The sequence below is a fragment of the Argiope bruennichi genome, chromosome 2, assembly GCF_947563725.1.
Source record: "Argiope bruennichi chromosome 2, qqArgBrue1.1, whole genome shotgun sequence".
NCBI classification, from domain to species: domain Eukaryota; kingdom Metazoa; phylum Arthropoda; class Arachnida; order Araneae; family Araneidae; genus Argiope; species Argiope bruennichi.
The window spans coordinates 20,874,908-20,890,808 of record NC_079152.1 but is presented as its reverse complement, the minus strand read 5'-3'; the positions used below and the strand labels follow the sequence as shown (position 1 = coordinate 20,890,808).

Sequence of the window (15,901 nt, the reverse complement as noted above, 5' to 3'; positions counted from 1 at the left end):
TACAACTGAATTTAAATTTTTAAATCTATCAGATTATTTTTAAAATTATTACTTTATTTTGTAAAATTATTTTGATTTGCTTTTGGTTATATTTTTGTGTTAAAAGAAAATTTCTCTGTATTTTGATTCTTATACAATGCTTTTAAAGGCATAGAATAATCTCAGAAACAGTTTGATTGATTAACACATTTTCTAGATAGAAATTTTTGATTTCGTTTTATTTCAATTATTTTTAGTTTTTATCACTGCTGCATATGTTGAATTATTGTCTTTTATCATATACATAACTAAGTTAATTTGTTCTTGAATTTAGATAAATACAACCATTATAATTCTTGCTTCTGTAACTATCTCTTGAAATTTTCCTAGAATTAATGATATAATTGTATAGTTATGGGTGATAACCTTTCTAGAAACTGTGAAAAGAATATCTTGTGAAAGAACTGTTTATTATTTTTCCCTCTCATAAAGGTTAAAATGTTTTTAATCAACTTTATTCTACAATGTTGTTAAAACATGCATTTGGAACCTTTAAAATTGTTGTTTCCTTTTGTTACATATCAATAAATCAAAATTATCCCCAAAATTTGTAGCTGAATGTGTGTTAAACTTTATTATACTGTTGGTAGGTAAGGCTCATGGTTAATTGAAAACTCAAAATTCCTTACATTATATGATTCTCAACTGTTTGTGACAAACCAATTTGAAATTTTCTGATTACATCAATGATAGTTGTTGATAATGCTGGAGAATATCGAATTATTTTCAGTTTTTAAATTCTTTACATGACCGTTTCACAAAAAGGTTTTGAATGTTGTAAACATTGGCTTCTTAAGAAGTTTTTTTAGTACTGCTGAAAGAAAATAGCATAAATATTCAATTCAAAATAATTCTCGTACATCTTTAATTGATCACTATGCATTTCTTCATAAATGTATTAGAATTAAAAAGAAGATTTGATATCTGAAAATTGATTTTTCCTATGTTATTTATCCTTATGTCCACAAAATTCTTAAATGGAACCTATAGTTTTAGGAAAGTTAGAGTAATCAATAAAAACTTCATTTGCATTATAAACCTATTGGTTTTTGAATATAAAAGATTACATTAAGAGTTTCAAAACAATGAATTGTATCATTATTGTTAAACATGAATGAAAAATTAGCTATTACAGTTTTTGTTACTGTGCTGGTTTTTATAACTCTATATTTTTCAGATGTCAGACAATTGCTCCAACTCAAACAACGTTGGCTCACATAATAATACTGCCATGTTTCTGGCTACGGTAGATAGTGGTGGAGGTGGAGGTCCATCTGATGGTGATATTTCTCTTCTGAATCAGAGTGGACTTCAATTTTCCAGTCAACTTTCACCAGGTCTGAACACTACTCAAGAAATGGACAATACTATGTTGTACTCTATAACATCACTTGGATCAGATCCACAGTTACAGTCACCTACTCTTTACACTAAATCTAGTGTTATTTCAAGTCATCAAACAACACCACAGACACCTCAAACTCCAACTAGTATTCCAGATATAATTTTAACAGGTGGGGCTTATTACTTATTTATTTTTTATTATCTGTGAACTATTTCAGATTGAATGACAAAATTTTAAAAATAATATCAACATTTTTCCTATTCCATGTTTTGAACTTTTAATGTGGGTATTAAATCAATTCTGTGTTTCTTAAAACTTTACATATTCTCTAAAGCTGATACATTTTTAGTCAAATTCCTTTGAAAATACAGAATTTATTTTTGTGTGCGAGAACATTTCTCTGATTTTCTGTCATCTTTTTCTGAATTTGTTGCTTAAAGTCAGTGCAAAAGAATTCAGATTTTAAAATATTATGTTTATTATATGATGTTTTGCTTCTCTAAATTACATATATATTGTCAATTTATCTCACTAGGTGATCTTTTATTGTTTTGATATATGGTTTGATATTTAATCTTTCCTGATATAAGACATTTTATAAGGCAAAATAGAAATATTCAAAAGCAGCTTTTTATCTGTTTCAATTTAATGGATAATTTACCAACTGCAAGTAAATTATTTGATCTGTATATTAGTTTTTGACATCATATTCTTGTTATTTTACAAAAGAAAACAGATGTTACTTGGAAATAAAGAATTGTCGGGGAAGAATAAAAACATCAGTAATTGGTGCATCAATGAATTTAGCTTGTTTTTCATTTAATTTCTTATAGATTTTTTGTTGTTAATCAATATGATGAGAAGAACCATTATTAAATATTGCATTTCTTCTTAGAGCAGGATATTCTTTAAAAATAATTTACTTTTGGAGAAATAGGCTGATTTTTTTCCTGAAAAATTTGAGTCTTATTTGCCTACAATCTATAATCCGATTCTAAATAAATAGCTTATCTTAGTGCTTTCTTTGGATTGTTAGATTTCCAACATCTATTCTGTCAGAGGAATTGCTATGAATTATAAGTATTTAGGTTATCCTTCTTGACTTCTCAAACCTGTAAACCACAATTGCAGATATTATAATGTTTGTGAACTTTTATATTAAGGCTGCTTTCTATACAGATCAACTTGCTTTTGATTGAATGTAAATTATGAGAAATATTAAGTTATAAATGAATATTTACTCAGTTTCAATAGCATAACATTATAGAAAAAATGGAAATTGTAGAATTGAAAATGTTAAATTGTGAAAAAAAAAGTTTTCACATTTGAATTTTTATTTAATTTTTGTACTATGTACATCAACTTTTCTTTCACTCTCAAAATCCTTTTTTTAATCATATTTAAGTTTTGAATTTATTAATTTTGTGTAAAGTTTAAATTGACATATATCTTTTGAAGCAGAAATATATTCATTCTTTTTAAATAAATGTTTTAAAAAAGTTGTGAAGAAAATTTTTCTGAATTAAAAATAAAATTGGGATACAAAGAAGCTTTATATGTGTGGCAAAAGCTCTAATCCCTTGCTTTTCAGGAGAACTTTCAAGTGATCCTGAATATGAATTGAGAGGAAGACTTGAGGCTTGTGAGTTAAATTTTATATCCATTTTAAGCAGAGAAACAAACACTGCACATGTAGATAATTAGAATCAGCAAAATTAACCTGCTTTTTTAGCAATGAAATTGTGCATTAATTCAGTTTGCATAGTCCCTTGTCATGTAGCTTCATGAGTGGCCCTTATTATTTGATGCAGTTTTCAGTATTTTGGAAAAAATTGAAATGGGTTTAGTGTTCTTGCATTTTTTGGTCATGTTATTGTCTGTGTTTTATGGGTTTGTTGCAAGAATTAATGCTTTATAGTCTATTTACCAAGCATTGTTTGACAGTGTTGTGTTTCTTTTGAAATGCTAGTGTCATGAATTTTAACAGTTGCTAATTCCTGCTGTAATATGCATGTCTACATCTGAAACTGTTTTTATTTTTTTAATTTCATCTTTCTGTATTTATTCTTTATATGGAAGAGATTTATTTATGAAATTTGTATTCTTTTGATGAAAACAAATAAGCTTTGTCCTCTCCTTAGGTTTGTGCATTTAAACATTGAAACTGTGTTAATATAGACTGTGTATGCAATTGTTTTTGTATGTTTTAATTGTTTTTTTGTATGCAGATATTTTGTGATTTTTTTTTATATGTCTCTAAGGGAAAAACTAAGTTAAAAATAATTTCTTCTAATAAATATTTATTCCAAGTTATAATCTTACTAAAATATATATTTTTTTTTTCAATTGGAGGTTGGGTTGTTTTATTTTTCAATTTATTAATGGGCATAAATAGTGAAAATCAAAGGTAATGTAAGAATTAAAAACAAATTTTCTTGAGGTAAATGCATTAATTTTTAAAATTTTTTAGCTTGTATTAAAACATATCAGATTTCTTAGTTGACTTGGAAATTAATGAAATCTGATCAAGTGGTGATACAGTCCCGCAATAAATATAACAATATTTTGTTATATTTATGTATTTACTTGTCATCTAAAATCTTATGCTGTTTTTACAGTTTATACACATTTTTTTTTTGGTTGAGAAAAATGCAATTGATTAGTTTATAGGTGTCAAAAAGATACATGCTACAAAAAGGGTGGAAAAATTGTTTTTCAGGCATTTACTTAATAATCCCAAGTTATCAAAATCGGATACTGTGAAAATTTGAAAAGAATATTTTATATATACATCATATATTTTTTATGGCATGAAATTTTTCCTATGTACTAATGTGCATATTTATTTACTTATAAAAATAATGTAATAAATATTTAAAATAGATATACATATAAATTCATAAAATCATAATTTACGTTATTAAAAAACAGGCACAATTTAAGATTTAATGAAAAACTGTATAAGGCAATTCATAAGGAAATTCTAGTGTAAAATATAGATTATATTGCCAAAATAAATAAATAAAAAATAACATTTAATCCAAGAAAAGGATTGCAATTAGTGTTATGAGGGGGGGGGGGGGAGGGCAAAGAATGCAAGGTTTGCAATTGATTCAATTGTTTAAATTTATGATCTGCACTTTATTTGAACATGAAATTAAATTTTGCAGTGTGTGAGAATGCTATTTGATGACTTTACTATAATAGACGAACTAGCATAATATGAAAGTGATGTTTGTAGAAATTTTCACTCTATGAAAAATCAGGAGAGCATAAAATATGTTTTTAAAATGTTTTTTCCTGACCAAAATTTACTGTTCTTAGTTTCGATTATATTCTATTAATATTCAAACATAGTCAACTGCCTTGTTCTAAGTAAGTTTTTATCCATCTTTTTATAATTAGAACATTTGATTCTCAGGTAGATATTTCATTCCATACCAAATTGCTTTTCTTAATGAGTTATTTATTTTGTGCTATCCCTCTTAATAATATTGAAAGTTTGTTTTAAAAAGTAGAAGTTCTAAAAGTCTTAAAATTCTTTAAGTTATGAATGAAATGAAATTAAAATATGAATTAGAGACTAAATAATTCAAGGATCAATCCTTTTTGAATAAGGGCTCTAAAGTTTTTTGTTAAAATGATCCATATGGCTACTGCAGAATTCAAAATTCTGTTTGAATTCAATTGGTTTAAAAGAAGTATTGCCACCCTTATAGAAGTGAACTAAGGAAGTTGATTTACTCAAGATTGGATGTTGTCAATCATATAGAAATGGTAGCTGTTGTTTAGGAATTGCATATTAACACCTGTTTTGATTACTCTGAGCTTATTGATATTAGTTATGAACATTTCTTGACATAAATAATCATCTCCGATAATTTCTGAAGTTAGATAACCAAGTTTAAATTCCTTCTTGAAGGCGATTTTTGATAAAGTTTTGAGGCTGGAATGATTCATTCCAATATGAATGTTATATTGGAAAGGTATCTGTTAGCTGATCTAACAGATTTGAGATACCAGAGGAGTAGAATCCATCAACAACCTGTGAAAAGAAAATTAAAAAAGTCTCAATTAACTCCAGTGATGTTGAAAATTGCTTTGCTGAAATCTTTCCTAATTTTAGACATTTTAAAGTTTTTTCAGACATTATTCTAAGGAAACATTTCAAAGTGAAATTTATCCTTCTTGATTCATTTTCTTATGCATAGTAATTCTATTATATATTTTAGAGTCTGAAGTATTTTTTGTATAAATTTATTCATTTAATTGTGCAATTAATCCTTTATTTTCCTTCTCGTTTGTTGGTCACATTTCTTTATTTTATGAAGTTCAATTTTTTGTTTCAAAAATGTGCAAAATCTAATCTTTAAAGAATATAACTTGTGGATTTTTGATTAAGATTTTTATGCTGTTTTAAAAATGTATGTTATATTATTGTTCAGGCAAATAACAATATATATTTATATACATCAAAATAATGTGTTTTGTCATTTCCTTATATTTTACTTTTTAATTAGTCGTATATAATAAATTATATAGTATACTTCATCAATCAGTTGTTAGAAGATATTGATGTAATATTATAAATAAAATTTTATTTAAACTATTCATACTTTATAATAATATTTTATTGATATCTATTTAATATTTTATATTTGCATATGTATACTTTCTATATATAAGAATGGCTTTGTATTGAGATAGAAATCTAGTGGAGCCACCTAAGCTAATTCATTAATAAAGTAACCATAATATAGGATTGAATTTTTGTTCACCACTGTGTTATTTTAAGATGTGAGGTTACGTAGTGTTTTTACTCTTTTATTTTCTTTTAAAAATGTTGGTTTTATTTTTATTGAATGGGGGGGGGGGTATTAAATTACATTATACATTTTGGAAATAAATGTTTATTTAATGATAAGTACAAGATCTTACTCATCCTTATTAAGATGTCTTTGATTACTTGGATCTTAAGTTGATAGTGTGCGATTTGTCGATATATAATTTTTTAATCAATTAGAAAAAATTGGATTTATTTCTTCATTTAGTCACTTATGACTTGAGTACTCAAGAAGCTCAAATTTCATTTAAAGATACTTCTCTTTAATAGAATGATGAATACATATTTTAAATTATTATAATATTTTTTTCTTTAGCATTTGGTGCTTATTGGACATATAATAAATTTTTCTTGTTAAGTAAAATAACGAACCAGGATAATTAAATATAGGGTATTAAGAAACAAATTGACTTGTGTTGAGAAATCTTGTGAGCATTTGCATCTTTGACCATCATCTTTATATAATCATATTGTAAATATAATTAAAATTTTATTTTTTATTTTTATTTCAGCACCAAGTGGTGATGAGCCCATTCTAAGACAGGACTTTGCTAAAGAATTAGGGTGTGCAATATCAAACATGTGTGGTTCATTTGATTCAGAGTTCTTTACACATGAAGAAGCTTTAAGGGCAGGACTAGGACCCATTGACTTTGATGGATTACAAATATTAACAGATCCAGATATGCCCGTGGTCAGTGACCCTACAGCAGAAGACTCATTTCACCTTGAAGGTTCATAGTGATAAGAGCTTTAATGGAGCTAAGTATGGGAAGTGTTTATTTTTTCTTTTTGTATTTTTACTCTCTGACAAAAGAAAACCCCAAACAAAACTGTGTTTCTGTGTTTCACTCATTACATTAATATCTCCAACATAACAACGTGATAATCTATAAATGCATTTTCATCTTCCATTCTTTAAAAATGATATAAAAACACTAAAAAAAAAGCATTTTTACTCATGTTGAAACAAAACAAAAGTGACCTAACAAAGCATCTTATTCTTACTTGTAACCTGTACAGAATCTTTTATCACTCATAGAGTGAAAAGCTGTAAATGTCACCCAGAAAATCTACTAAAGCCAATTGCCAAGTAATGGCACGTGTACATATCTGTAAAGTTGTAGATCATTTGATCGTTAATTATAAAACACAAAGTTGATGGTATGATTGACAACCTGCAGTTGCTAGTATTATGTAACTATTAACAGAACCATGAAATGGCCTCGAAACATACTGTATAGTGGACTGATTTGTACAAATTTAATGTGTGTTCAGGTGAAATCAAATTCCATCTGTAATTAAGCATGTCATGTCCCATTTTATTGTAGTGTATGGTGTTTGACTTTTGTTTTTAAAATATTTCTATTTGCTCATGTAAGTTTTATGTTTATGCATGGTTTTGTGATATCAGTACAGCAATCTATTCTAAAAAAAAATTTAAAAAGGAGAAGAAATCAAATTATCTTTACTGCATGTGATTTTGCATCTTGTTCAATGATAAATGTTATCATGGTTGGAAATAAGAAGTAATTAATCATGTCCCTGCTATGTCCTCAGTATTTTATTAGATTTTTCATGTTTCTTTGTTGATATTAGCTTATTCATAATGATGTATGCAATATAAGATTTTGGATTTTAAATGTTTTTAAAGTCAAATTGTTCTTAAGTTTATTAAAAATGGGCGGGAAAGAATTTTGCAATTACAATTCTTTTAGTTTTTTTGAAAATTGAAATTTTTTGAACTTAGTAATTTAAGCAAATAAAAAAAAATGTATCAATAAAAAAACCCTTTAAATGTCTTATAATATTTTGATAAGACATCATAAATATTCACAAAAAGTGTTGATTTTCAGAAATATATTTCTATACTTGAAGCTGTTAAAGATGGTGCTTACTGACATCTCTGATAAAAAATCATACAAAAATCTGACACCTCTGATGCTAACACACACTTATGTTTTAGATTTTTTTCCCTGCCCTTTGAAATAAAGTATTTTTATTTATCCATGCCTTTTGAAAAACTTATTCCATGCCCATGTCTTTTTTTTTTTCCCGGAAGAGAAACGAATAACTCTTCATCAATTTTTAAAGAATGATCTTTGTAATTTGGAAAAAAGTCAGTTGACTTTAACACAAATAAGTTTTGAAACTTTGATTATCAGTATGACTAATGATTTGAACTAACATAATACAGTTGATTTGATTAAAATTTTTTTTCAATTTTAGAAACATGAAAAATGCCGAAGAATACCCATTAGCATTATTTTTAAATACATTTTTTTCATTGTGCAGATGAAAAACAATTAATAGTGCGTTATTCACATAATTCTCGTAAAAAATTGTTGCACAATTTCTTTAACCTAAATTTTTTTCCTATTTTCCAAAATAATTAATTTTGTCATTAAAGTGAAGGCCTTTTTTTTTCTTCTTGAATTAAATTAGATATATGACTTTATTTATACTTTTAGGCTTTTTAATGTTGCAAGTAATGATTTTTTTTTTCACATTGTATTTTTTTTTAATTGAAAGATCTGCTACTAAAAGAATTTTTCTGTGGTTTCAAGATTTGTCAAGAATGTTTACATTTCCCACTTTTAAGAATTATAAATAATTTTCCAACCCTGATATTTAAGTTTTTAAAATCATTAGACCATTATTGATGTTTGCCTTTGATTCACTGAAATGTGCTTCAAATTGAAGCACTTGTATATATTTTGAAATTTTTCTTATCCAGAATATATATACATACATATATATATATATATATACATATGACATTATATTTTTAATTCTGCATTTACTGATTATTACACTCTTTAATATGCTGACTCAAAAATCTTTAGATGGTATCTAAATGCAGTTTTTATACTTGTGAAATATTATTTGATACTTCACTCTTAGCAGCATTTTAAAAATGCAGTTTGACAACCACTTTCTTGTGCCCACTTTTTAAAATCTATTGTACACGTGTAATGCTATTTCTATTTGTTTGATTATTTTGAAGTTGCTTAGTAATATTATTTTTAATTGTTTATACTTTCATTAAATTTAATAAAAGCCAATTCCAAACTTTTCATATATCTGGCATTTTTTAAATGCTTATTCTCATGATCACTGAGCAGCAGTTTAATTTTCAGAGGAATTAAGTTTTGTCTCTACTGCATAATTCCACACATGCAATGTGCCAAATTATTTGAATTTTGTTTGAAATATGTACCAACTTTATTTAGTGTTATGGAGTACTTTTATATGTACATAATATATGAATTGTTGAAAATTATTTGTCATATTGTTATTTGAAATGAAAAAATAAAGTTAATTTTTCGTGAATGTTTTAAAATTTGTTTGCTTATTATTATAATATTGTTAAAAAGTATTTGAAATCAAAAGGAAACTTTTAATTTATGAATTTCTTGATTATGAAGGTACTTTTTTAGATGAAAATTGTATTATTGATTTTCATTTCTCTCCAAAATATATTTGATGTTGTATATTATTGACTGTTCTAACTTTAATTCTACTATTCTGTCTAACATATTTTAACATTTATTATTTTTCTACAAAATGTTTCAGTCATAATATACTGAATTATGACCTCATAGCACTACTATTTTTTTTAAATCTAAAAGAAAATTTGTAATTTTTGTCTTACTTTTGTTATTCTTTATAAGTAACACCAGATTAAATCTAATATGAAAAAGGTTGATATTTTGATTTTTTGAAAAATGTAAATGATAAATGCATGAAAAATTTAGGGAACAATTAATTTGTATTTAAAATTTTTGAATCATTCTTTAGTTTATTTATTAAAAAGCAGTTATAATATTCTTTATATCTAATAATAAGTTTTCTAAAAATAGTTTATTTTCTTTACTTATAGTAATTGTTCCTTTAAAAATAATTTTGAAATTGATCGAATAAATAGAACAAATAATAAATGATTTCATTTTTAATATCTAATATCTTTGGGTTGATTTTCATATTTTCAAATATTTCTTGTGCCCTTCAAAAAAATTATTTCTTTTATTTTAAACAAACTGTGATATTAGTTAGATATTCTGAGTTATTTAATTGCATATTGGGTTTAAAATCTCCTGGCCATTTTTCTTTTAATTTCATTTTTTAATTCAAAATTGGAAACTGTTTAGAAATACTAATTTGATATTGAGTATGAAGTGAGAACAAATGAGGACATGTCTTTTTATAAATTCAAAAGCATATGTAAAAAGTGAGAGGAAAAAAATAAAAAATAAAATGATGAATTGACATTAAACACACATGCTTATTTTTGAGAACACTTTTTCTAAATTGGAAGTGTAACTGTATTTTACAGTTTGTGCAGTGAAGGATATTTAAGGGAGCAAAATGAAAATTTGGCAGTATCTTCTAATTGCTTTCTTTCATGCTAATTATTAATTAAAAATGGCAAAACTATTTTGGTTTAAGGTCTAAATTTCAAAGTTAGTTTAATTTCTTCTTACTGTGGTAATTCCGATATTAATGTATGTGTTTATTCATTCATTTATTTCACAGATTAATGTTGAAATATCATACTGTTATATAGCTTTTCCTATTATCTATAGTTCTAAAATTCAGTAAATACCAGGTAAAATAATTTCCTTTCATTATTATTAAAAAAAGAAAAGAAAAGGGCTTTCTAAAATTTATACATTTTTTAAAAATGAAATGGGATAAGATAGATGCTTAAATATAAAATCTGTGATAAATCATTATGTATAGAAAGATTTAAAATTATGAGATCCGTCCCTGAAAAGCCTGTGTTCCTTTAAAAATAAGATGTTAATATAACTAAATCTAAATGATGAAGTTTAAAATAATGTATTATTATTAATAAATTGACAACCGATTTGAAATTTCCTTCCCTCCCATTATTTTTTTATGGTATACCTATGTTTATTTATAGTAAGAGCAGAGATAAAATTAAAAAAAAAAATATTATAAATTTAATCAGTGTTAAATATATTTGAAAGTATTTGACAAGTAATATGATCTTATTCTTTGAGACTCCTTATCATTCATCTGTCAAGCTAATTGTACATGTTAAAGTATATGCAGATTAATTTTGGAGTATGATTTCTTTTGTGATGCTTACTGAAGCACATATTTTGCATGTCAAAAACTGCATTTTCTGATGCTGAGTGCCTTATATTGCATTTTACAATAGAAAAAAAAAATATGCAAATATTTGGAAAATACATTTTGGGGTATATTTAATTTAAATAATTGTGGAGATTGTACAAGTGATATAATGACAAATTCTTCTTGCAAACATAATAGAGGATTCATTACAAATGTCGTTTTATTTAAAATTACTTTCTGGTAGAATTTTGATGCATGAGCATTTGTTAATAGTGTTATTTTAGAATAAAGACATCTGAGATTGTTAATAGTCGTTGAGTGTGTTATGATGCAATTTTTGTAATTGTTCTATTATTAAACTTTTGTAAAATGCTCAGTGTTCATGAAAATATAGTTATGAAAATCCAGATGCTTTGTTCTTTGTAAGAATTTTTAATTTGAAATCCCAGATTCAAAAATTGATTTATTTGTTTGATTTAGTAATCAAATAAGTTTCATCTCACAGAAAGTTATATAATTATGCATTTGTGCAAGTATCAGTCTTTAGTATGATATTTATTAAATTTTTAAACGTTTTTAATTTGTATGATTTCTTTAAATGACAATTATTTTTGATGTAATATTCATAAATCAAATGTAAATACTTAATTATTATTTGATCTTGTTATCTTCCATTTAACTGAGACAGACTTTCTGATACTTATTTGAATTCATTTTTTGATGTGAAATATTAATATATTTTCATCATTATTTTTCTGTACTTAGCTTTTTAAGAACTATTAATACTATCCAATTTTATTTTAAAGTCTATAAATAAATGCAAGTAACAATAAAAGCTTTGCCTACCAGCTGTACTGATCTATTGGATGTTTCTATAAGTTTTTTTTTTTTGGTATCATAAGCAGAGCATACTTTATTGACTGTGACTTCATAAAAAAAAATTTATTCAAAAGGCTGTTATTCCTGTATATGGTGACTATCTTTATATTTGTAGTGTTTTCAAAACTATGACTTATTATTACTTGTGCCAGCTAATTTGTATACTTGTCATGTTCTAAAATTATAATTAATTTCTAAACTATGTGCTAAGCTATTCCACACAGTATTTTTTCAAATTATTGCGAGCTTATCCCACATTGCTGTATCAATGGCGTTCTTGTATAATGTATCCTCTAACTTTCATGCAAGTATTTTTGAATACTTGATAAATGGATTATTAGAATTTTGTATTTTCTGAAAAAGCTGTTAGGAAACTTAAAATCCAATCCATTTGGATTGTTAGAAGGGGTTCTTAGATTATTGGAATATTAGAATTTTGTACTTGAAGAAATGGGCTGTTAAAAGTCACCCAAATTTGGTCCAAAGCAAATGAAAAGTTCAATTATGTAATAAAAAATATATTTCTTTTGAAGTGATTGAATAAATTGAAAGGACTGATTTTTAGCTGTTGCTAGAAGTGCGTTATCTTTCATGTAAATAGCTTCTCCAATTTTATATATGTATAAAACTTGTCTTTCCCCCCCTCATATCTTCAAACACACTGTAAAATTCCTTAACTATCTGTCAGTTTTGCAGCAATTACTCCGTAACTTTACTGCATGTTGTGATATTTTCATTACAAGACTCCTAATATTTAACAAGATAATTATTTGCTTTATTGCTGGTTACTCTAAAAGTGTATATGCATTGTAAATGTAACTATTTCAGATATTTTTAACTACACTATAATATTTTTGAAAAATATGATATTAAATAATTTTTCCATTGCCTGAACTTTAAAAGAATTTATAACACTATTAATCATTATCTGATAATTTTTTTTATCTAAAAATTCATTTATAATCATTAAAAAAATGTGTTCATTTGTTAATAATGTAAAATAAGCAATAATTTTCAATATCCATGTATAAATTTATATTCTAATTTGAAGAAGTATCTTGGAAGATATATGTGTTAATTACCAAATTATTTATGATTACCAATTAGTGGTATTATTGTTAATTGTATATAGTCTGTTTTTTAGTTATTTGATTGCAATTATATTTTGAATCTTGTCTCGAGTCTATCAAGAGTCTTTGAAGTTTCAGATGCTATTTGTTTTATTAAATTTGATTTTATTGGAAATTTTATTTCTTTTTTAACATATATTTGTTTAATTTATTATATATGGAATTTTTATGAAAATTTTAACATCAGATATGTTATGTATAAATGAAAGAATTTATGAAAGCTGTTCCTTTTAAATGTACATTGAGCCTTTTTTAAAAAACCCTTTACAGTTTCTGCTGTTCAAAAATAGACTCAACTTGGTCTAGCCAATATGCTAGTGCAGTCACTGCTTAAAAGTATTGCAATGGATGGTCTTTTATTAATGTATCAAGAGCATATGGTTTTCTTATTCTAACAAATTTTGATATCTAAAACAATTGACATCATTTATGTCTAGTACTAACATAATTTTTGAAAATCCTCAAAAGAAATTTTAGGAATCAACTTATTTATGGAAATTATTATTCCTTTAAAATTAAACATAGATATTAGTAATTCCAAATAATGAATTATGAAATCAAATGATATTGTTCCATTTGTTTTAATTCTTTCAAACTTTGAAAAACACAAGTATTAATATACACTGTGATAAATAATAATTTTTTAGAAATTTTTTATAAAGAATTTTTTTTTTCTAAATTTAAATAATAAACATTTTGATTAAGAAATTGTTTTACTTAGAAATATTTCTCACTTTCCCTTTAAAAGTATTTATCGATTTTTCTTATATTTTATTATTAAATTAATTTTTGTTGATTCATTTAAAATAATTTTGAATAATTCTTTATCCATCTTTTTAAGGCTACACAAAGTTCAGGACTTAATGCCGTTTAAATAATATAGTTATAATAGAAGACCAGTATGCTCTGATACATTGAAATACCACTGACAATCAGTGGAAACAAAAGTTGTATGTTCTGATCATGTGATTGTGATGAATGACTTGATATTTACAAAAGAAAGAAATCTCTGCATATATAAACATTCACTTTGTCTGTTTACAGTGCACACAAAAATATTTACAAAGTTTTAACATTCGTGTTGAAGTGTTAAATGTTCAATATTACTTCTTTCTATTCCCTAGAGTCCTGTTGGTTATTAATTGTACAGTTGAGTGGGTATAAAATAGTATAATATATGTCTTTAACTTCTGCACATGTTACAGTCAGTGTATTATACTTCAGACTTCATCTATCTTCTATTTTGTCATTGTTGTTGAACTTTGTGACATATTAAACAAATTAATGTTTTTAAATTGTGTCATTCATTTTCTCAAAAGTTAAGTTCAGGTGCTTATTACAACTTCCAGCCAACTTTTCTTCATACATACATTTTTTTTTCCCATTTTTATTTCATTATGCATCATTTTTTTCAAAGTTTCTTAATAATATAAATTAAGATGAAGTTTTGAATTAAAGTAAAATAAAGCAATATTTCAATTTCATTTCATTCCTTCTTAAACATATACTTTTCAAAAGCAATATCGGTAATTGTTGCAATTGATAAAAATTCTTAAACATTAAAAAAGGAAAAGAAATCAATGCTTTATTTTCTTCTTTATGTTCAAAGAAAAATTTTAAAAAATAATAAAAAATATGTTTAATGAAAATAATGGCCTTGATGTGCATTTTTTTAATACATATTCCTTGTAATAGTTCTTGCTTGTTTCTGAGAAATATATTTTTATTTACAGCGAAGATCAAATTTTAATAAATAGAAACTCGAATTTTAAATAAAGTGTTTAAAAAATATATTTTCCGATATTATAGATTGAAAAGATATCATTAAGATCATCTTTATCATCAAAATAGAGTATTTCAACAAAAGTATCTAAAATACTTCTCAAACAGGGCATTTCTGTGATAATTAAAAAAACTGGATATTTGAAAAGATAAAGAATTTTTTTTTTTAATTGTGAAGAAGTGTAAAAGGAGTGCAACACCTTATTCAATCATAAATGTGCAGTTAGCGCCAAAATATTTATCTTCAACCGCAATGTATTCATAATAATATAAACTATTTTTTTAGCATAGAAACAATTTCGGGACGATGTTATAGAAAGGAATTGTGAAATAATGCCTGCTCTACAATCAGATTAAATTTGTCATTTTTGCTCGGCAGAGGCTCATATTTAATTTTTTCTCCAGCCCAGATTTTTTTTTTTGGTTGCAAAAATCCAGTGATCACGTGACTATTGTATTGCGCGATCGCAATACAATAATCGCAATTTGACAGAAATCAGCAAATTTGGTGTAAAGACGATATACCAAATTTCAACCGTTTACCTCTAATCGTTTTTGAGTTATCTTTGTCACAGACAAACAGACGAATATTTTCCAAAAATGTATTTTTAGACTCATAGAAGTCTAAAAAGATTAAATTCGTTAAAATCTCGTGTTCGAATTTTTTGGAGCTTACTATATCTTCTCTATACTACGTATACAAGGAAATAAAAAAGTTATATTAAATTAATCACAAATTACGTGATATCTCTTGAAAAAATCGACTTGCGCCACTTTCAA

At 25.4% G+C, this 15,901-nt stretch overlaps 1 protein-coding gene across 8 annotated transcripts in view; it reads left to right on the top strand.

The window, feature by feature from the left end:
* The window catches only part of LOC129959897 (CREB-regulated transcription coactivator 1-like), a 42,122-nt gene extending 32,355 nt beyond the window's left edge, over positions 1–9,767 (top strand). For 2 of the 8 annotated variants that reach the window (XM_056072845.1, XM_056072836.1), the window contains exons 12-14: positions 1,217–1,553; positions 2,976–3,026; positions 6,740–9,767. In XM_056072845.1, coding sequence (XP_055928820.1) covers positions 1,217–1,553; positions 2,976–3,026; positions 6,740–6,969 — 618 coding nt within the window. In that variant the 3' untranslated portion in view covers positions 6,970–9,767. The remainder of the gene's footprint in view (positions 1–1,216; positions 1,554–2,975; positions 3,027–6,739) is intronic. The other 6 variants (XM_056072820.1, XM_056072806.1, XM_056072828.1 and 3 more) reach the window with 5 other exon arrangements.
* The last annotated feature ends 6,134 nt before the right edge of the window (positions 9,768–15,901 follow it).